Below are 22,045 nucleotides of genomic sequence, written 5' to 3'. Positions count from 1 at the left end.
CTTATGAATGCTGGCTTTGAGAAACTGCCTTTTCTCTGGTGGTCAGATTACTTCTGGTATATTTTGCAAAAGTCCCCCCATCTCAGTAGCTGCCTCTCCTCTCCCACCATATGTTTCTTTCTGTATGGTCCTTGAGCAGAGTGTGGGACTGACAACAGAGTAAAAGTTGTTTAGGCTTGAGTTGTTAGCGAATCCCCCTCCAGCTGAGATGTCTCTTCTCTCTTTCAGAACCTCATTAAGCAAATGCCAGAGCCAGAGCAGTTAAAAATGCTTTCTGAACTGAAGGATGAATATGATGACCTGGCTGAGTCAGAGCAGTTTGGCGTGGTGGTGAGTGAGGCCTGTGGCAGTAAGCGGTTCTCCGCCTGCTGTATTCCCCTCCCCTCTAGAGAGCAGCCTGGGCATATGCTCCTTGCCACTTGTCTGTTTTTGAACCTGTCTTAATCGCTGTCTTCTCCCTGCTCTGGAGCTCTGATCCTCCCATAGGAGGCTCAAGCCTGTATCTTTTTCTGACTTCGCCCTCTTTTGACTGTAATGGAACTGCTTGTGTTCTCTACTAGATGGGCACTGTGCCCCGACTGCGGCCTCGCCTCAATGCCATTCTCTTCAAGCTACAATTCAGCGAGCAAGTGGAGAATATCAAGCCAGAGATTGTGTCTGTCACTGCTGCATGTGAGGAGTTACGTAAGAGTGAGAGCTTTTCCAATCTCCTAGAGATTACCTTGCTTGTTGGAAATTACATGAATGCTGGCTCCAGAAATGCTGGTGCTTTTGGCTTCAATATCAGCTTCCTCTGTAAGGTGAGCCAAAGAGTTAGAGCAGGACAACACAAGGAAGGCTGCAGCCTCTATGAGTTCAGTGTTGGCAGGAGACCATCTTGGACATGTCAGGATTTAACTGTTTCTCCTCTTTCTCTAAGCTTCGAGACACCAAGTCCACAGATCAGAAAATGACGTTGTTACACTTCTTGGCTGAGTTGTGTGAGAATGACTATCCTGATGTCCTCAAGTTTCCAGACGAGCTTGCCCATGTGGAGAAAGCCAGTCGAGGTGGGGCAATTTGGAATGAAGCTAGAGCCCAAAAGTCTCTGCATGGGGAGGGAAATAAGACACAGTCTAGATTTGAGAGCATTTTCAGTTCAGACTATTTCAAGTGGAAATGAGATAGGATTTAGGCATGTTGCTAAGTCACAAGGGCAGAGCATAAGGCTGAGGAGAGATCTTTATGTGTAGAAATAGGAAGCACTCTTTCTCTTCCTAAGGAAACACCAAACACCAAAAAACAGCTAGAAAGGCAGGTGTTTTTAGTCTAGGTTAACAGTTCTTTTCATTAAGAAAACATAGACTACATTAACAAAAATTAGGCCTCACTGTCCTGGAACTAGACAAAGAAAAGGCAGCATTCACTGGAAATTGGAACAGATTTCTGCCCCCGCCTCTATATTTCTATGTATATCTCCTTCCTCCCAAACCCTGTTCTCTAAAATGAATGAGACCAAGATCTCAGGGGATTTCATAGATTCATGTTAAATTAAATGAAGTCTGTCTTCTGTTCCTAGTACTGCATACCTTGTGAAGGCTGGAAGTTCAATGATCAAATAATTTATAGTCTCACTGGAAAGATGAAAACTTAAGTATGTGACACAACTAAAGTACATAAGGAACTAAAATTATTAAGTACCAGAATATGTGTATAGACTGAAGCTGTGCTCTGAAAGGTGAAACTAAGGGGTGTTAAGGCTGGGATTATTAGTAAGCTCTTGCTGTCTGTTTTTATGGTGTTTTTGTTTTGTTTTTAGTTTCTGCTGAAAACTTGCAAAAGAACCTAGATCAGATGAAGAAACAAATTTCTGATGTGGAACGTGATGTTCAGAATTTCCCAGCTGCCACAGATGAAAAAGACAAGTTTGTTGAAAAAATGACCATATCCTCTCTTGAAAGGAGGGAGTTGTTCCCTAGGAAGGGAAAGAAAACTTCCTGTAGTGGGGGAAAAACAGGATATTTAGGGCAATATGCAATTTTTTTCTCTTAAAAAACTTTTTCTTTAAATACATAGATTTTTGGGTTTGTTAGTATTTTGAGACAGGCTCTCTCTCTGTGTCACCCAGGCTGGAGTGCAGTGGTGCCATCACGCCTCACTGCAGCCTTGACCTCCTGGACTCAAACGATCCTTATCCCCTTAGCCTCTTTGGTAGCTGGGACTACAGGCATGTGCCACCAGGCCCTGCTAAACTTTTTTAAACATTTTTTTCTTTAGAGATGGGGTCTCACTTTGTTGCCCAGGCTGCATAGTTCCTGAGAGCATTCCATTGTTGTGGAGTGGAAGCAAACCATGCAGATCAACTATAAAAGTCCCCCCAACTCCCCTGCCTCTACCCCATCTCCACTACACACGCTCACACATGCTTCCCTCTCCTTCCCCTCCCCAAAGGTAACCACTGCCACTGGACTTTATTCTGATTTGCACCTCATACATTTATTTTAAACAAAAACTACATTGTATTGTGTTTTGCACATATGTCTTGGCCATGTTTCCATAATAGTATTTATAGAAAACTCCCTTTTAGGTCAAGAGATTGAGACCATCCTGTTCAGCATGGTGAAACCCCATCTCTACTAAAAATACAAAAAAATTAGCTGGGCGTGATGGTGCGCGCCTGTAGTTCCAGCTACTTGGGAGGCAGGAGAATTGCTTGAACCCAGGAGGTGGAGGTTGCAATGAGCCGAGATTGTGCCACTGCACTCCAGCCCGGCGATAGAACAAGACCCTGTCTCAAACAAACAGAAAAACCACAAACAAACAAAAAAACAACCGTTTAAACTGCCACCTTCTTTTTTTATAGGTGTACCATAGTTCATGGTTTACTATTCCCCTATCTAGGGGTACCTACGTGGCTTTGGTTTTTGCTGTTATAAACAGTGCTGTATTGAACATCCCTTTGCATGCCAGTACTCATCTCTGAGTAATTCCTTGGGCTACAGAAGTGGGTCTGCTTCTTGGTCTTGGTCTTGGTCTTGGTCCTTTACTCCTTGGCTGCACAGCTTTGTGAAGGATGCACAGGAACAGTATAACAAGCTGCGGATGATGCATTCTAACATGGAGACCCTCTATAAGGAGCTGGGCGAGTACTTCCTCTTTGACCCCAAGAAGTTGTCTGTTGAAGAATTTTTCATGGATCTTCACAATTTTCGGAATATGTTTTTGGTGAGCAAGGGATACTTGCTGACTGGATCTTTTGTGGGCATTTCTCATTTTCTCCTGGGTTCCTGTTGGCTGGTAGTAGGTATACAATGCCCATGAGTTCGTTCCTCCTCTTCCCTGCCCCAGCAAGCAGTCAAGGAGAACCAGAAGCGGCGGGAGACAGAAGAAAAGATGAGGCGAGCAAAACTAGCCAAGGAGAAGGCAGAGAAGGAGCGGCTAGAGAAGCAGCAGAAGAGAGAGCAACTCATAGACATGAATGCAGGTGAGGAGTGAAGATGGGTTGATGGGCTGAGATAGGAATGTTGGAAAGACTTCTCTGCCTAGAGTCTAGAGGCAGAGTCTCATGTCTGAGCTCACCTCCTGGCAAATGATTTTTGGCAGTCTTCTACCTCCGAGATCCCGATGCCGGACTTTAACCCCAATTCAGATACATTCGCATTCCAACTTGCCCTGATAAAACTATTACCTTTTCTCTCCTTTGCTGGCTCTTGCATTCTCTCTCATTCCCCTGTGATTGTGGTATTGCTGTGATATATACTGTTTTCCTTCTGTCCGTCCAAAGGTTCCTCTGGCCTGTTCTCATTCCCTCCACTAAATCTTTTGGGTTTTTTTCTCTAAAATATTTTCCTGACGCTCCTCCCATCTTTTAATTGTGGCGTGTCTTCCCTTTCTGCTTATTTCACAAAGTACTATGTCCCTAGTACCCTAGCCCAGTTGTACACACAATTAGATTGTAAATGGATTGAACTTTTGGAGTGGGTGGGGAGCCGGTCACCCTCTTCTTTCTTCAGCAGAATCTCTGTTTCACTACCAGAAGCATGTCTTTGTTGAAACATATGGTTTCAATTACTGGCCCTCTGTTTCCTGTCTCTGCTTCTTTCCTGCTGCAGATTCCCTACCCCTTCGCCCCCACTGCTCTCTCTGTGGGCAGCGGAAATACAGCATACGCTGCTCACACAGCACTGAGCTGTTGCCACCCTCCTCCAAACCTGAGGGGCCACGAGCCTTCTGCAAATGAAGAGGTGTTCACAGAGCTGCTGAGTTTGTTAGGAATCAGTATTTTACAGAGCACAGGCACAAGGGCTGCTCTGATACCTCTTGCTACCAGGGACTTTTTATACTTTTCTGTAAAGCAATTTCCTTGCCCTTAGTTGTAAGCCACAACTTTGTAATGCTATTAAAGCCCACACCAAGTATCCTTCACCTTCCCCTGGGACTCCAGAGTTTGTCCCCAGGTACTGGCTAGGATGCAGTGGGGGAAGGTGGAGTCCCACTGACATGTGGGATGAGGGCTGCACACGGTCAACAGGTGGCGTAATGGACCTTGCCCAGTTTCCAGTACCCGGGTCAAGCAAATGAGGGTGGGATGTAGGTCAGCTGCACTGGTGATGCTCAGCCAGCAGGTGGCGCTGGGAGCAGTGAGCCCCAGCCTTGGATCTGGCAGCCTATGGACTTTTTGGGATTTCACAGTTTCAGATTTCACTATCCTAAGCTGTTGCCATGGAAACCGAGCCAGGCTAGAACAAGGATTCTACATTAACTCTTTGTATTCCAGCCAGGCTGCTCCTCTTAGATGCAGAGGACTTAGACATCAGGAAGACTTAGCCACTGGAGGCAGTACTTCTCTTTGATCAGTGGTCTTTCCTCAGCCCTGCTCTGAAACCTAACCAGGCGAAACACTTTAGGATAAAGAGGGAGTGATATAGTTGCTTACTAATTTCACAATCGTAGTCTCTACTTATCCTGGTCTTGGAGTTGGGCAGTTCTATAATTTTGTTGCTAGTCCTGATTGGGGTGGGGAGGATGGCATTGTGGGAAAATATCCCAAGGTCTGCATTGGATAATAGGCAATGAGATCTTTTGTTTTAACCATTTTTGAGCAGATACAAGTAAACATGAGCATGTGAGACTTAAGGCTGAGCTCTCTTTGTCTCTTCTTAGCTGCCAGCTGCTGTGGGAGAGGGGAAATCAAGCAATAGCCATGCATTTTGTGTGGGGCTTGATATTTGCCGTGCTGCTCTGGCTGAAGAGTTCACATCTCCATTTGTTCTTTATAACAGAGGGCGATGAGACAGGTGTGATGGACAGTCTTCTAGAAGCCCTGCAGTCAGGGGCAGCATTCCGACGGAAGAGAGGGCCCCGTCAACGTAAGTAAGCACATGGAGCTCATCCTGGGTGTCGAAGGGGGTGAGGGCTCTCTACTCCTGCCAGTCCGAGGCTAAAGAGCAAATAATGATGCTCTAAGCATCTTTTTAGTCCCTGCATCAAGAACGGATTATCTAGTCCTCTTCTTCCCATGTTACAGAGTAGCGACTTAGAAAACTGGGGTTTAAGGGACTGGTAATAAATCAGTTACATTGGATTATGCCACATTTCTCTCCACTCTTGAAGCAGATATTTGGAACAAAGGAACTGAGCTGCAGGACCCAGGGGTTTGAGTGGGCATTTGTGTGTATGAACAAAAGTTGATCTAAATACAAAATGTATGTTAGGTATAGATTGAAATTCAAAGAAAAAATAAGAGTCCTTACTCTGGACTTCACAAGCAGGAGACATACATAGAGAGAACTAATAATAGAAAGTATAAAATTTTGTAGACAAGTTTAGGCATCATTATTCCCAGATAGAAAAATATAGAGGAGCATCTCAATTGGAGGATTATGCCGTGTCTGAAAAGTACCTTTTCCTTGAGTGCAGTTAGCCTCTATTGCCCTTGCCTTCCCCCCATCACTGCCCTGCAATCTCCTTTCACATCCTTTGGAAGATCTAAGTGGATTACATTGAGCTAGAGATTCTAAAAAGAATTATGGAGCTAGGACAAATGATCCAGGCATTAGTATAGGAAAAGATAATGAATAAGTTCCCTTTGAGGGAAGCTTACGGTGGCCAAGAGACTAATTCAAAAGAAGGTATAGGCAAGGCTGCCCCTCATGTGGAGTTGACCTGCACTATCGTGTCTAGTGAAGGTCTTTTGAGGCTAGGAGTGGTGGCTTCTTTACTAATTTGAAGAGTGGGAATTACAAAAAAAGGCATCATTAAAGGTTTCTACTTCAGAGGGACTTAAATCTATGTTCCCTGTTTCTTGGCTGTTGCATTGTGTAGGCCCATTTGATAGTTATACTTTGGGATTATTGTAAACAGAAGGAGTTACACAGCTTGCTTTGGCCAGTGCTTAGCTGTTAATATAGTGGTATCTGTAGGGCCTGTAGTACCTGCCACAGCCTGGAAAGGGGGACCTTAGAGCATGCTCGCCTATGTAAACTCAGTATTCTGGCCCAACAACAGCCATCACCGTGAGTTTCATCTGTAATGGCTGGCTGCCCATTTCTACCTATACTCTGAATAACCAGAGTGATAATCCCTTCTGAGGGTTCTCCTTTATGACTTCAGAATGTTCCCCAAACTGAAAGCTCCTGAGTCAAAGTTCTTACCCATTTTCTGTCATTCTCTGAGTACAGGCTTTCTAAAGGGGGGGAGAAGTGGATATGAAGAGCTGAGTACTCTCTGGGCTCGAGCATTTAGTCGTATAGATAGGTGTTTGCAAGGAGAGTACAGCTAGAGGTACTGTTACTCCTGTATTTCATCTTTATAGGTTCTTACAACGTTATTTCCTACTGACCACACAAGGTGATGTGGCCTTAACATTAAGCATTTCTAGCCTTACAAAAATACATTGCATCTTATTGTTTTTGTTTTTGTTTTTGACCCTGTCAGCTAAGTGCCTGCATCAGACTTTTGGTGGGGAATTCCCTTGTAAGCCTCTTCCTGTGGAACTGTACTAGAATCCCAGATGCTTCCTGTACACAGGTAGCCAGACATCAGTGGCTTCCCTCTGCTGGGGAAGCCCCATTCTTCACTTCTTTCCAAGTGGAAAATCAGAACTCACAGGTGGAGGAAGGAGGAATTTTGTTGGAAACTAACCTTCCAGCAGAGTACCTGAATTAGTCAAAGTACTCTCTCCCATGCAAGAGGGAATAGGAGAAGACTTATACTGGGAGATACTAAATTGGAAAGTAGGTGAAATGACAATTACATATATTTTAGGGGGGTCTAGCCTATAAGCTTATCTTTCTAGGCTCTGGGTCCACTTGAATATATCTGGGAGAATCTCAGGGGAGACATTCGTAGTTATTCTGGTAACTCTTTAGACCTTGGTGCATTCACACATGCAAAGTGATGTGATGTGGCCTCACATTAAACATAAACAGGAGGATAGCCATCAGAGTAGATTACAAAGAACACAGGGCTAGGTAGGGATCAAAAGACCTAAAGTCACATCTAGTTCTGATGCTGTCTGTGTTATCCTAAGCAAGTCACTTAATGTTTCTGGGACTCAGTTCTTCAGGTATAAAATGAGAGTTGGACAAGAATGAATGGTCTCCAGGGTCCCTTCCAGCTGTAATATTTTTTTGTGCAGTGACAACAGGATTAAGAGGAGAAGGAGAGAGAGGCTGGACTTAGATGGCCCCATTCTCAAAATACAAAGGCTCCACTGGCTATAGGTTTCTGTATGCGGCTACTGGATTTGGCTGTTCCACCCCTTGCCTGGCTGTCTCTGACTGTTCCTCTTGGCTGATTGCTTTGAGCTAAAAAAACAGAGGCACTGTGGAGCATATCTGCCTCATAGCCCTCCTTTTTTCCAGAGAGGCAGCTGTCCCTATTCAAAGACACTAGCTTTTTCCCTAGAATTTAAAGGAATGTTAAATTCTTCCGGTCTCTGGAGACCTGGGGGAGTGACCAGTATACAAAGACTCATTGAGGAGTTCGAAGAGGAGAGTTACTATCAGGCTTGGTTCATTAAAAGCAACATGTAAACTCCTGTGATCTGCAGGGTGTGGGAGAACAATGGTTTGAGTGTCAAGGGGAAGAATCCATGTGATTGTATTACATCTGCTATTTCAGGCCCATGACTGAGTCAGCTTGTGGTTTTAATGACTCAACTTTATCTCCATGTCTGAATTGTGGCCTCTTGTATACAAGTCATTTGCCCACTGGGATAAAAGCCAAGGGAAGAAAGAAATTCAACTCTTCCTTTCCTTCCCTCTACCATTTCCCAGCTTCCCTATAAGCTCCATCCATCTAATAGAACCATAGAGTTGGAAAGGCTCTAAAGACTTCCAGTGATTAGTATCTAACCTGCTCATAGGGAAAGGAATTAAAACCAGATAAGGTGACTAACACAGTGAAACTCTGTCTCTATCAAAAATACAAAAAATTAGCTGGACGTGGTGGCAGGCACCTGTAGTCCCAGCTACTCAGGAGGCTGAGGCAGGAGAATGGCGTGAGCCCAGGAGGCGGAGCTTGCAGTGAGCCGAGATTGCGCCACTGCACTTCAGCCTGGGTGACAGAATGAGACTCCATCTCAAAAAATAAAAATAAAAAACAGATAAGGTCTTGCCCAGGTCTACATGGCTATCTAATGACAGAGCACTATAGCCCACTTTTGTGACTCCAAGTCCAGGCCTGTTTCCCCTCAGCCTGCGTGATTGAACAGGAGACGGCAGTGAACCCACAGTATGGGCTGGAAATATTCTTTCATACCTTCCAGCAAGGAGAGTCTTGGACATGATGACATTGCTTCAGGAAGGTGCTCTCATGACCACCTGTGTTAGTCTATTTTGTGTTATTATAAAGAAATACCTGAGACTAGGTAATTTATAAAGAAAAGGGGTTTATTTGGCTGACAGTTCTGCAGACTGTATAGAAAGCATGGCGCCAGCATCTGCTGTTGAGGCCTCAGGAAGCTTCCAATCAAGGGGGGAGAAGGTGTATCACAAGGCGAAGTGGGAGCTAGAGAGATGCCAGGCTCTTTTAAGCAACCAGTGCTCGTATGAGCTCATTACTGTGGGGAGGGCACCAAGCCACTCATGAGGGATCCACCCCATGACCCAAGTGCCTCCCACTAGGCCCCCCCTCCAGCATTGTAGTCCACATTTCAGCATGAGGTTTGGAGGGTCACACATCCAAACCGGATCACCTCCTATCTAGAGAAGGTTGCTAAGAATATTTCCTATACCACTACTTATTCTCCCCCTACTTTTGTAAATAGGACAAGAAACATAATTAGGAGAGTTTGAGACAAGAATGAGTTACTTAGTGTGATGATGATTGCCCCATCTGTCCTAGTTTCCTCTTCCCTAAGGAAGCTTATTTTATTAACAGGAGCACTTCCTCTTTAATAATAGTTCCTAGGCTATGTTTTATAAAGGTCTTTTTTCAAATCACTAACCTTTTTAAAACTTGCGTTATATGGTTGATTTTGCTGGTGTTTTTATCCTAGCCCACCCCTAACTTCTAGGAATCTGTCCTCAGAGAGCATTCACCAGTATCTCAACATTGTTCCCTTTTCCCACATAGCCTGTGGGACTGTTCTCTTGGAGTTAATGATCCTCCCTGATCATTAACTCCATCTAGTCAAAATATTTATCTGGTTCTATGGCTACTTTTCAATAGTCTCATAGCAAGTGAGTAAGTTGGGGGAAGCATGGGGAGGTCAGTTTTTCTTGACTGTTCAACCTGCTGAGCATAATGGTGACTGAGTGGAACGCTGGGAGACCTGTTCCAACAAGAGCGTTCTCATCCCCTGACCTTAGGCCACAGCACACCCTCCCTGGTGTATAGGCTTTCAAGGCTTAAAAGGGAAATGTTGATCTTCTCCCTGCCTACTCTCTGCTCCTGGTTCTTATGAAGTTTGTAATACATCAGAAGCTTCTTGAGTCCAGAAAAGTCTAGAAACACCACTTGGTTGGGTACAACTGGTATCTTCTTATTTTGGAGGAAGAAACCACAGAAAGCAGCAGCTTAAGACCTACCACATGGGAACTCTGCCTTCTCCTGTGTTGCCCAGGACAAGTGGCCCAGTGTTCCTTTTACCAAGGTCTGGAGTCAGATGTTATTTCAACATATATATACCACTAGAGTTACACACACACACACACACACACACACACACACACTCGCACGCACGCACAGAGTCGCAGTGTCTTCTCAACCGCTGGAGACTGAATTCAAAGAAATAATAAAATGATAGGAAACTACTACCCTTCTGGATATGAGAAATGGGGTCTAGAGAGGGAGTACTTCAGAAGAGAGTGGAAATGTAGAAGGCCTGAGGAAGATTTTGGTGGTAAGGACAGTATGAGAAATGTACACATGTAGACCATCATAGTCACACTCATGTAGGCTTCTTTTCCTCACTTGTCTCAGTCACGGGGTAGTAGTTTATGTTCATAATCCAATAAGTGGTTTTGTGAAATTCCCACAGTCTCGGTCACATACCTATGATCTGTAACTAGATAAGTCCTATGGCTGTCAGTCAGGGTCTTCACTATTCTTTCTCCTCTTGGTAGACAACCTCTTGTGCCCCTGGGAAGTAGAGGAGGAGGAGGAGACCTTTAACTTGGTAACCTGTGTGCATGCTGTGTGTTCCCTGCTTGATCTATGGGCAGCCTCTCCTGGGATGAAGACAGTAGCTCTGGGTCATGGCTCTGCAGGGAGAGAAGACCTGGTTAAGACTTGGGCTTTGGCAGGCTGTGGTGTGTAATCCCAGAACTTTAGGTTCCAAGGTGGGAGGATTGCTTGAGCCCAGGAGTTCAAGACCAGCCTAGGCAACATGGAGAGACCCCATCTCTGCAAAAAAATACAAAAATAGCCAGATATGGTGGCGCATGCTTATAGTCCCAGCTACTAGGGAGGCTGAGGTGGGTGGATCACTTGAGCCTGGGAGGTTGAGGCTACAGTGAGCTGTGATTTCACTGCTGCACTCCAGCCTGGGTGACTGAGATTCCATCAAAAAAAAAACAAAAAAAGACGGGCTATCTGATCCCGTTTGGCTTCTGCCTACCTAAAGCTTTTTGCTCGTCCAAAAAGCCGCTTCGTTCCAGTCATGCAGCTGCCCCAGTCTTGGTCTTCATTTAGGAGTGCTTGGCTCTTTCATCTGGTCCTGCTTCCAAACATTCCGGTACTGCTTTCTCCACTCCAGCTTTCCCAGATCTCCAGGAAGTCTTTTTTTTCCTTTCCAATTGAGATACCATTTACATAGCTAAAATTCACCTTTTAAAAATGTGTGATTCAGGGGTTTTAGAATATCCACAAGATTGTATAACCATTACTACTATCTAATTCCAGAACGTTTTCATCATCCGCAAAAGAAAAACTTCATAATACCCATTAGCAGTCACTTCTGATTCTCCCCTCCCCTTCCCTCTGGCAACCACCAGTCTATTTTCTATCTCTGGGTTTGCCTGTGCTGGACATTTCATAGAAGCTGACCCATAACATATGGCCTTTCGTGTCAGGCTTCTTTCATCCCAGACAGCTCTTTGTGTATACACAGTTGCTCTGTGCTGTTCTGGGGCATGGGAGGAGGAGACATCATGAGATGGGCATGGTCTCAAGGAGTGGCCTTCCTGCTGCAGATACTGGGGCCATAAGCCTAGATACCATAAATGAATATGAGAGTCTTGGGGATGAAACCCAGCAGTTAGAACAGAAACTCGTGGATTGATTTGGTTCTTCTTTTCTAATCTGGGATGACAGCCGGAACTTGACCATCCCTCAGCCACATGGGCTGAGATTTCTTGGTAGGGGTCCTCTCCTGTCCATCTTGATCCCAGTTCTGCTTCCCTGACATAGCTTTTATTACTACTTCCCCCCACCACGCCACCCCCACATACTCTACACACCTTGTAGGGCCCTTGGCATTTGTATTACGGCTGCTACCTTTGAAGGGGTGGGAAAGAGCTAGGGCATGTGGGCATCCGTTGTTGGAGGAACACGTGGGAGTGTGATGCCAATGCGTGGCTGCTGTTCCTCTTTGCAGGAGTCTCTCCAGCCACTTATGGAAGGTCGCCTTCTGCTAGGGACAACCCTCCCAGGGCTGACTGAAAAGTGTTTTGGCCTAGGAGTTTCCTGGGACCTGCCAAGAAAAGAAAAATAATACTATGTACTAAGCTTTAGTCTATTGAATTCCAACATCCCTATTACGAGAAAATAGACTTTGAGTACTTCATCTCTCCCTAAGTCACATAGCTAACACTTCAACCCAGTTCTGTCTGTCTGTCTGTGTTCAAACTTTGTGCTATTTTCACACAGGGAAGCAAGGGGGCAAGGCTTCCTTTCCTGTTGCACCACACTCTTTTACATTCTTTGCCACCCAACAATATATTCCACATGCTGGATCTCTGCCCCTCTTTCTTCAAAGTAAAGGCCTCTATGAACTGGCCAAGGTAGTCACGTCTGCATGGCTTACGCTGATTATCTGCTGTAGAGTTTGAAAGAAATTAGAAATGAGGCCTTCCATGGACAGAATCTCTCATCTTCTCTTGCAGCCAACAGGAAGGCCGGGTGTGCAGTCACATCTCTGCTACCTTTGGAGCCGACCAAGGATGATGCCATGGCCACTGTTCCTGCCAAGGTGCCCAAGAACAGTGAGACGTTCCCCACAATCCTTGAGGAAGCCAAGGAGTTGGTTGGCCGTGCAAGCTAACGTGGGTCCTGTGACCGTGGCAGCTTCTCAGTGGAGCCGCAGACTGTCCTGCCCTGCAGCATGTGCCTAAAGGCTCAAGGGGATATTCCTCTGGGGTGGCCACTCCCACCACCCTGACCCTGTCTTTCTCTCTGGCCTGCTGCTCTCTCAACATCACATACAGCTTCAGCTGCCTGGAGGCCAGAAGGAAAGGGCAGTGTGGGGGAGGCCTGAGCCCAACCTAGCCAGCCCTGGCTGTTGTATTACCAAAGCAGGGGCCATGTTTGCTGCCTTAACCCTGTCTCCTCTCTGTTACCCAGAGGGCCTCATCTCAGACAAGGCCCAGCCTGCTTTTTCTCAGCCCTGACTTTCTAATGGGCTTTCCCCCCTAGGTCAATCTTGCTGGATTTGTGCTTTTCTTTTGTGGTTTCTCTGGCCCTGAGAACAGCATGGGGCTTGTAAACCTTTGGGCTACATCCCTCCTTTCATTGCTGTTGTCTCTGCTCTTCCCTCTCCTGACTGTGGTTATTTATTATTAGTGGTGTGGCACTGGGAGCTGCTCCTAAGGAAGCAGGGAGCAAATCCCACCTTTACCCCACCTTCCTGGGAAAGGCCTCCAAAGCAAAGGATCTGGACCACTTTCCCTGCTGTGCCGTGGCCCAGGCCAGAGCCTGTGGGCAGGCAGGCAGGGCATAGCGACAGTGCGGGACCTGCCCCCAGCTTCTGCCACACTTTATGCCCTTGCCTCTCTGGACGCTCTGCACCAACCCCAGGCTACTGAGCCACCTTCCCTCCTCATGCCTTCCCTGAGCTTTGGTGCATCTCATCTGGACTATGGGTTGTATTGTGACCATCCCAACACCTCACCCTCTGTCTACAAGGAAATGGGAGGTGGAGCCTCCTGGCTGAGAAATTGTTTTGCAAATGGATCTATTTTTGTATGAAAAAAAATTTTTTTAAAGAAAACTGTTCCTTCCCCCTTTCCCCTCCATAATGTAAGAATCTTTGGTGGCAGGTTACAGAGTTCCTGGGATTTCTCCTCACAGGCCCAATCCTGAATGTGCCCCTGGACCTTCTGGACCCTTGAGTCCAAGGCAGATCCTCTCTCCCAGGGAATCCGACACAGGAGGAACCCCTTCTCTGGTTGAGCTGGGCCAGGCCTAAGAGTAGCGGGAACTCTAAGACCACAGTTTTTTATAAATGTATAAATGTATCAAGCCAAATGTGCAGATGCTAACTGGACATTCTGGGGAACTGGGCACCAGGAGTGCCTTCGTATGGTGTACCCCAGCTCTCTTCTAAAAGAGAAGTGGGTGGGCACACTGAACTGTTTGGTGGCCCCAACCACAGGAAGCTCCAATTCTCTGGCTTAGGGTGACACTTTTGTCCTCCTTGTGCCCCTCTCAGCTTTCCATCCCCAGCTAGGAAGAAAGAATGGCACTCTTGGGCTTGGCCCAGAATTAGAGTTGTTAGAGCAAGAGAGAGCTTAGGAAGCATGAGGGCAACTATAGTGAGGCCTTACTGCCAGGAGGGAGGGTTTTGGTTGCTGGTACTTGTGTATAAAGGGGCAAGAGCAGCTCCTTTGGACTATTCCTGGGAGGACGCTGATGCAGGGCGTCTGTTGCTCCCCTGGGTCACCTCCTCCCTGCTCGCTGACATCTGGGGCTTTGACCCTTGCTTTTTTAATCTACTTTTGCTAAGATGCATTTAATAAAAAAAAGAGAGAGAGAGAGGTGTGGGGGACAAAATGCAAACCTATTTCCCTTGCCTCATAGGCTTCTGGGATGTCATCACCTCCAGTTTGTTGGTTTTGTTTCCAACTGTTAATAAAGCATTGAAACAGTACTGCCCTACAGCTTCCTGTGTGAATTTCTGAGCTGTTTTCTTTTCACTCTAGTCCAGGCTCCTCTAGTCTTTCCTGCCTCAAATCCCTGGTTGACCTGACAAATCACTGTGAAAAAGCTAAAGGTGCCAGACACTTTACTTGGGCACAGGGCTAGAGATGATTAATACATGGTGGCTGCTGCCCCACCAGAGCTCACCTCAGGGCCGTTTGGCCACAGTAAAGGAGTGGGCGCCCGGTTCAGCTCCCTGACTCTTCCACATTGCTGCTACTTGGTTTGGAGCCCTTTTTTGGAACTCACTTGTAACCTTTCATGTTCCCAGATGTCACACAAGGTTTCCTGGCAGTACCTGTGTCTCTTGCTGAGGGAAGCATCTGACTCCCATTTTCCCATCCCCTCTGCTCTGTTGGTGGCCACAGACCACATTCCAGAGAAGAGGGCCTTACCCTGGGGTAGAAACCTGAGCCTGCCCAGCAGAGGTTGGGAGCCTGAGGTCATGCTCCAGATGACTTGCCACTTGGAGCTGTACTTGTCTGAGCGCATTATGACCTGCACAGAAAAGCCGGACCAGCAATGAGCAGGCCCCAGGATAGACGGGGAGGCCTGGAGAGGACCACAAACCTATTCGGGCGGGCTCTGGAACTGGAAATAAAAGCCTTTTAAATAGCCCTGGAGCCTGGGCAGCTGCCTCCCCAGTATGGCCTGAGGTGTGGGGATGGGTTGCCTGCCGCCTCCCTCCCGTCCCCCCGGAGGCCACGCGTTTCTGGCTCAGAGCTTTATAGGCACACATACCAATTAGGGGACCAACCACAGCTGCTCACGCGCTCTGCCAGTCTGCTGCTGTGCCTGGAATAGAACCCAGGCGCCCGGCACCCCGCCCCTCGGCAGCCTGGCTCTGAGTAACAAAACCCTGCTTCCATCTCAGCAACCGTGCACACCACCCTTCCTCCCACAGTAGAAAGTCGCCCCCAGATTCTTAAGTTGGAAGGTTTGGTTTCCATGACAACAGACTTGAGCTGGCAGAATGGGTGACCTGGCTCTGGGAGGCTCCGCGGCGCGGAGGAAGCCGCATACCCTTGCTGACCAGCCAGATAACCCCAGTGGCTCTGTCTTTGCGTTCTTGGGCCCTTCCAGGTAGTTCCCCTTTTAAGTCCCCCTTCACCCCCAGCTCGGTGTTTTCTGCAGCTTCTCCGGCTGCAGCAACCTCGGAATCCCATAGTGCTTCGAGGAGGCAGGCGGAGAGGGCGGGGAGATGGGAGAGCAGGCGAGTGAGTGGAAAAGCACCGACAGGAAGGAGGGAGGGGAGCTGAGTCTGCGATGGATCTCATTTCCTGCATGTCCATTAAGTCCCCTTCACCCCCGCAAGAAAAGGTTGAGCCCTCCAATTTTCTTAGGCTTCGCTGCGGAGATGTCAGCGGGAAGGCGAATTCCAGATGGGGAAACTGAGGCTCGAGCTGCAGACTTGGCTTTGGAAGAATCGCCTCCCGCATTTCCTCCCACTCCCGCGCTTTCCCAAAACCCCTAGGCAGCGGGGGTGGGGGTGCAGGGGCAAAGGAGAGTCTACCCTCCTCCCGTGAAGCCCTCCGGGGCGCTTTGAGTAGGCAATTTTAGTCAGGAAGGGGCGGGAACTAAGGAAACGTCCTCTACCCTCTCCCCAAGGCGTTTGCGCGGCGCCAACCCGCCCCCGCCCGCGCCCGCGCCGGGGTCTCCTCTTCTGCCTGGAGACAGCCGCAAGCGTAGACTGCACACTGACACGCCGCACTCAGATCCCCATCCCCCACAGCGGACCGATCACAAAACGGCACACGGTACACAGATCCACAGACACACAGTCAATCACACACTGTCTCACAGGCACAACGGCATTGCAAGCATACACAGCCATATTGCACAGTCTCTCTCTCTCTCTCACACACACACACACACACACACACACACACGCAATTCGGAAACATCTAGACGCGCAATGACAAACTCGCCTGCCGATTCCGCCCTTCTTCCAGCACCCACCTCAGCTCATCACTTCATGCACACATGCCAGGAGCTTCCATCGCTTATACAGAAACGTTCAGCCTTTCAGAAGAAACATTTTTATTATTTTTTTGTCGAAGAAAAAAAGCCATATAAATATTAGAGTATAAAACTTGCGTGAGACACAGGAAGAGGGTGGGGTGGGAGCTACGTGACTATGCGAAGAGAAGCGCTTATAGGAGAAGTCAGTACGGGAGAGGGGGTCGCCTTAGCGCGTGGACACAGCACAAAACACAACACGGGCCGCCGCGGGCAGATCAAGGACACACGGCTGCGCGGAGCCCGCCGCCCGCTGCCCACCCGCCATCACGTAAAAGCACACCGCACTACACTACTGGCTATTCTACACCAGCCGAAAGAGGGAGGGGGCGCTACACTACTTAAGGGCAGGTCTGGGGTTCTCTGGCAGCCCCGCTGGATGGCCGGGGACCCAGGGGCAGAAGTGGGTGGGAGAAGAAGGTCTATGCACAAGGAGGCACTGGGGAACTTTAACCAGGCTATGGCCACTAGGGGGCGCACTGGGGACCTGGGCAGTGGCCTTCACGGAATAGAAATGGCACCTGGCAAGGTGAAGGACTGAGGCTTCAGGAGGGCAGGGGCCCTGTGAAGAAGCCCCATCCTGGGCTGAGACTTTCTGTTCATTTGGTCCCTGCCCTAGCTCCCTGCCTCCTCAACCCAGGGACTAAGAATGGTCTGGCTGGCCCGCCCTTCCTGCTGGGGCTCCACTGACCCTTCCACCAGTGGCACCTCTGGAGTACCCAGCACCCACAGAGGCCCCTCTGACCTCTCAAGGGGACCTGGTCCTAAACCTGCTTCAAGCTTCCTTGGACTGAAATGCCAGTTTAATCCATTGGTCCTGTTAGCTCAGCCCAAAGCTGGCTGCCTGGGCTGAGCCCTATTATGTAGTGGGAAGGGTCCAGCCTAGTTACTGGTTTATGGCTGGAATCTGGAGGATGTTGTCAGTCCCCTGAGGACATACAGAGCCTCCTCCAAGGCCTTGATAACTTGATGTGTCAAGCTTTGTCCATGCCCCCACCATCCACATCCACACACTTCCCTTCTTTATCTTACCACCCCATACTGTCTTGGAACATGCAGTGGAGTCTCTTGTTTGAGGAGGAGGTGGGGGAAGTCACAGCATGCAGTGGGAACGTCAAACAATGAAAAACAAAACAGAAGACTGGTCCCCAGGGCGTTGGGAAGAGGCTTGGTAGCAAAATGCCCTCCCTAAATCCAGCAAGCGTCAGTACCATGGGGATGGTGATCATGTCCTCCAAAACTTGAGCATTGATCTCAGGCTCTGGAAGGAGGTGAAGGGGCTGGCACCAAACCATGCTTTGGGGGAAGATTGAGAATCAAAGGAGAGGCCAAGAGGTCATGATGCCCTTCAAACTCTTCAGAACTAGGAGCCTTGTAGGTTACCTGGTACTTCAACACCCCAACCACCTTACTCAGGAAAGAGGAACTGTTGGAGTGGGGTGGGGAGGAGGGAGGCATGGGATGGATGGGCCTGATTGATTTGGAAGATGGAGGAGTTCAGCTGTAACTAAACAGGTGTGGCAAATGGTTCTTGGTGTCTACACTAACCCCACTACCCCCATGGGTACAGCAATTGATTCGATGGGGGTTCCCAGCAGAACTCCCTTTGCATATTCAACCCCCTGGGGGGGGAAGGGGGTGGGTGTTGAGTGGGCACTTGTTTCTGTTTCCCAAGGGGAGCATGGCCTTGGCCCCTACCAGTATTCTGGGGGTTAGCCCTGAAACTCTGAGGCCTGGGTACAGGTAAGGAGAAGCTGGGCTGGTTGGGGGGAGGCTGCCCTGTGGCTCTTGGCCTGGCCTCCATGTTACTTCTTCTCCTTCTTGCCCGACTTCTTCTTGTTGCCATTGCCACCTGCTGGGGCCTTGCCGTCCCGCTTGCCAGCTGCGTTGGTCAGTGTGGCATTGCTGCCTGGGATGTAGACATTCTGGCGGTAGTCGGGCACATGCTGCAGGGTGAACTGGGGTCCGTAGCGGGCGCTCAATCCCATGGTGCCGGCAGCCCCTCCCAGGGTGGAGCTCCCATCAGCAGCTTCTGCAGAGACAGAGGAAGATCAGATGGGAGCTAAACTTAGGGTCCTCAACAGTCACTCTCTTATATCCCCAGCGGTGAATGAATGCCTATAGAGCACCCTGGGCCCTGACCACCCTGAGCGCTGGGAATATAGGGGTCACCAAGGTAGTCTGTCTTCATAAGAGTTGAGGGTAGAGGTTAAGAGGCTCTGGAGTAAGAAAGTCTAGGTTTGCTTCCTAGCTCCTTTCCTTACTCACCGTGATCCTGGGCAAGTCTACCTAACCTCCCTATGACCACTGCAGTTTTCTCATCTGCAAAATGGGGGTGATAATGGTAACCACCTCTTCTGGTTTTAGTGAATGCTAAATAAGAAAATGTATGTAAGGTACCTAAAATAGTGCCTGGTAGATGTAAGTGCAGAAAACACATTCGCTGGTATTTCTCTCAGGGCTGCGACACGGGCTCTCAGTTCCTTGCCCCGGCTTTCTCAAGGGAGCCTCTGACTCCCACACTGGACCATGGGTTCCTGGAGGGCAGCAGCCATGGTTTGTACATGCCCCTAGCCTTTGCCAAGCAAGGCCTGGCATGGAGTAGAGATTCGGTAGTTCCGTTAGTAATTGTGTGGGGTGGGGGTGAAGAGCGCTCTTCTGAGCCTCCATTTCAAAACAGCATTTTTTTTTTTTTTTTAAGATGGAGTCCTGCTCTGTCGCCCAGCCTAGAGTGCAGTGGCGCGATCCCGGCTCACTGCAACCTCTGCCTCCTGGGCTCAAGTGATTCTCCTGCCTCAACCTCCTGAGTAGCTGGGATTACAGGTGCACACCACTAGCCCAGCTAATTTTTGTATTTCAAAACAGCATTTGAGCACCTACTGTGTGCCAGGCACTCTGCTGGATGCTTCACAAGCACAATCACTTTTAACCTCTACATAACAGCCCAGCCAGGTATGTGACCCCCATTTTACAGATGAGGGAACCAAGGCTTAGAAGGACCAAGGCCATACCAGGTAGCATTTGTTAAAGGGGAATTCAGGCCCAAGTGTACCTAAGCACGTGCTGGAAGGGACAGTCAGTCACCACCAGCAGCAGCAGCTTGGACCTTATCCCTGTTCTGAGTGAACAGGAGGTAGAGAGAAGATGGAGAAGAGCCCTGCTCTATGAAGCTGAGGAGATGCTGGTCTCGGGGACTAGACATCTCAGGGACACTTTAGGCACAGGCTCAGAGTGTCACAGCTAGGTGACATCGGAGAGCACCTCCAGCCCAACGTCCCACTGTACAGAAGAAACTGGGGCCCACAGAAGTCCACACTCTGGCCCTGGCTCAGCATCACCCAGGAACTTGTTTAGAATGCAGCCTCTCGGAATTGCCAGCTGACTTGTATGCACTGTGAAGGCTGCTGCGAGGACTAAATGAGATGGTGCTTCATCCTGTGCAACACATCATCAACACCGTCATCATCCAGCATGCCATCACCTCTACCCTTCACCTGCCCTGACTGGGTCGGGGGTGGGAGAGGAGGAAACAGGAGTTTGACTCATTGGGGCTCGCTGCTGGAGGCCCTGAAATCCTCTGTGGTTAGGAGACAGTTAAAACCTCAGGGATGCCCAGACCAGTCCGGGCCCAGCTGGCAGTAGAGCTTCCCTCCCAGCCTCCCTCTGCCCCCACCCTGGATCCTGGGAGCGGGTAGAGAGAGTGACTAAAGCCGGAGAGGCTGAGTAATCCTGGGACATCAACCAGGGATTGAGAAATAGACAGACAGGAAATATTTTTCAAGCCGGTATAAGGGGAGGAGGGCACATGGGAGGGGCGAGCCGGGATGCGCCTCGGTTTTTCTCTTCACGCACCAGCGCTCAGGTTTCTACAGCCTCCATTTCGTGTCGCAAATCCCCGGAGCTGAGAGCTTTCTGGGGGCGGGGGAGAGGGGTTGAGTGGGAGGGAGCAGCTGCCCACTTCCTCCTCTCCTACCCCAGCGGGCCCCCACCCCCAGCCCTTTCATTCCGCTGACATTTCTCTGTTTTCCCTAATTAACTCCAAAAGGAAGCCAGGTCCGCCACCGCCCCGCCCCCTCCCCTCCAGCCGTCAGCCTCTTCAGCCTCTCCCAGCCTGGGAATGGAAGGAGTAGGGGAGGGGGGCCCAGATCTGGCTTCAAAGAGCCAGGATTCCAGAGTGATTTAGGGGCTAGAGGGGGGACCTCAGAGGCGCCAGAGAAAGAGCGGGGTGGCGGGTGTAGTCTCCCTGCACACAGAAAAGAATGAGGAGGAACACAGAGAAGCAGGGAGAAGGGAGGCAGAAACAGAATGACAGGAAGGGCCTGACGGAGTAGCTAGAAGCTCGGCCCACCCACGTCCTATGTGCACCCAAGATCTCTGAGTAGCACCCCGAGTGGGTGCAAGTGACAAAGCCATCCTCGCCCACCTCGTGGGGGGTGCCCTGAGGTTGGGCTGGACCAGGAGGGAGAGGAGATATGGAAATCCAAAATGTAAAAGAAAGAGAATATCTGCTCTGCTCTGCCACTAAGGGACTGTGTGAGCTTGGTCAAGTCTCTGCGTGGCTCAAGCCTGTTTTCCCATCTATAAATCTGAGGGGAAGAAGTTGGATTGCCAGCTTTGACTTTCTGTACAGTCAGTTCTCCAGTGCCCCTCCCTCTACACCCCACTCCCGGCAAGGCCCACCTTGGTCAAGGACCGGGATTTTCTCTTGGTCCAAGGAGAGGCAGACTTAGGAGAGCCTCAAGAAGCTGGACATCTTCTGGCCTGGACGAGGTGGGGGTGATGCCTCCTCTCCTGTGCCAGGCTCTACTCAGGGAAACTCAGCCCCCAGCTCCCTGACCTCCCCCTGTCCTCCTAACCTACCCCATCCCAGGGCCGAGGCAGCAACTCCAGAGTAGCCCAGGGAGGCCTGATTAGCTGGAACACAGCTGGCTGAGCTGCAAACCGCAGCCTCCTTGGGAGCATCCCTGCCCCCAGATGTTTATTTTAAAAGCCTCCTCCCAAGTGTCGGTTTTTACTTTCCCTCTTACTTAACCCCTCTCAGCAGCCCCACAGGCCTGGCTGGGCTGGACTTCAGGAACCTCTCTGGTTTCAGGGCTAGGAAGCGGGTGTGAAAGTGAGAGCAAGGCCTGACCCACCACCTCCACCCCCAGGGTCCGTTCCCCAGGGCGTAGGCTTAGACTAGGGTCAGGCCCTGTGTGGGCCAAAGGAGGGAGGCCTTGACAGGGGAACGAACTGCATGACTTGCTTGGAGGGTTTGGGGCCATAAATACTGATTTCATTTCTGTTTTTAACATCTGGATTTAGGCTAAAAAGCTGCTTCCTGGCCTCAGGGCACAAGGCCACAACAGCTAAATATACCTGTTTATTTCCCTCAAGAGTCCAACTTGGCATCTCCTCAGACCCAGCCGCCTGCCACTTTCATACTCAGTCTCTGGCCTCTCTGGAATCATAGCCCCACCAGACC

At 49.3% G+C, this 22,045-nt stretch overlaps 2 protein-coding genes across 19 annotated transcripts in view; one reads left to right on the top strand and one right to left on the bottom strand.

Moving 5' to 3' along the window:
- Nucleotides 1-14,512, top strand: part of DIAPH1 (diaphanous related formin 1) — a 103,743-nt gene extending 89,231 nt beyond the window's left edge. For 3 of the 4 annotated variants that reach the window (XM_058439945.1, XM_058439944.1, XM_058439946.1), the window contains 8 exons: nt 229-330; nt 561-800; nt 920-1,049; nt 1,799-1,924; nt 3,041-3,204; nt 3,328-3,463; nt 5,262-5,348; nt 12,531-14,512. In XM_058439945.1, coding sequence (XP_058295928.1) covers nt 229-330; nt 561-800; nt 920-1,049; nt 1,799-1,924; nt 3,041-3,204; nt 3,328-3,463; nt 5,262-5,348; nt 12,531-12,688 — 1,143 coding nt within the window. In that variant the 3' untranslated portion in view covers nt 12,689-14,512. Of the gene's footprint in view, nt 1-228; nt 331-560; nt 801-919; nt 1,050-1,798; nt 1,925-3,040; nt 3,205-3,327; nt 3,464-5,261; nt 5,353-12,530 lie in introns of all 4 variants that reach the window. The other variant, XM_058439947.1, reaches the window with a different exon arrangement.
- Nucleotides 14,513-16,585: 2,073 nt separating this feature from the next.
- Nucleotides 16,586-22,045, bottom strand: part of LOC116471632 (protocadherin gamma-C4) — a 151,620-nt gene continuing 146,160 nt past the window's right edge. For 12 of the 15 annotated variants that reach the window (XM_058439939.1, XM_032158163.2, XM_032158162.2 and 9 more), the window contains exon 4: nt 16,586-18,613. In XM_058439939.1, coding sequence (XP_058295922.1) covers nt 18,387-18,613 — 227 coding nt within the window. In that variant the 3' untranslated portion in view covers nt 16,586-18,386. The remainder of the gene's footprint in view (nt 18,614-22,045) is intronic. The other 3 variants (XM_032158164.2, XM_058439942.1, XM_058439941.1) reach the window with 1 other exon arrangement.

Source organism: Hylobates moloch, unplaced genomic scaffold, assembly GCF_009828535.3.
Source record: "Hylobates moloch isolate HMO894 unplaced genomic scaffold, HMol_V3 SCAFFOLD_6, whole genome shotgun sequence".
Classification (NCBI taxonomy): Eukaryota; Metazoa; Chordata; class Mammalia; order Primates; family Hylobatidae; genus Hylobates; species Hylobates moloch.
The sequence above is the reverse complement of the archived record's forward strand: the minus strand, read 5'-3'. Positions and strand labels throughout refer to the sequence as shown.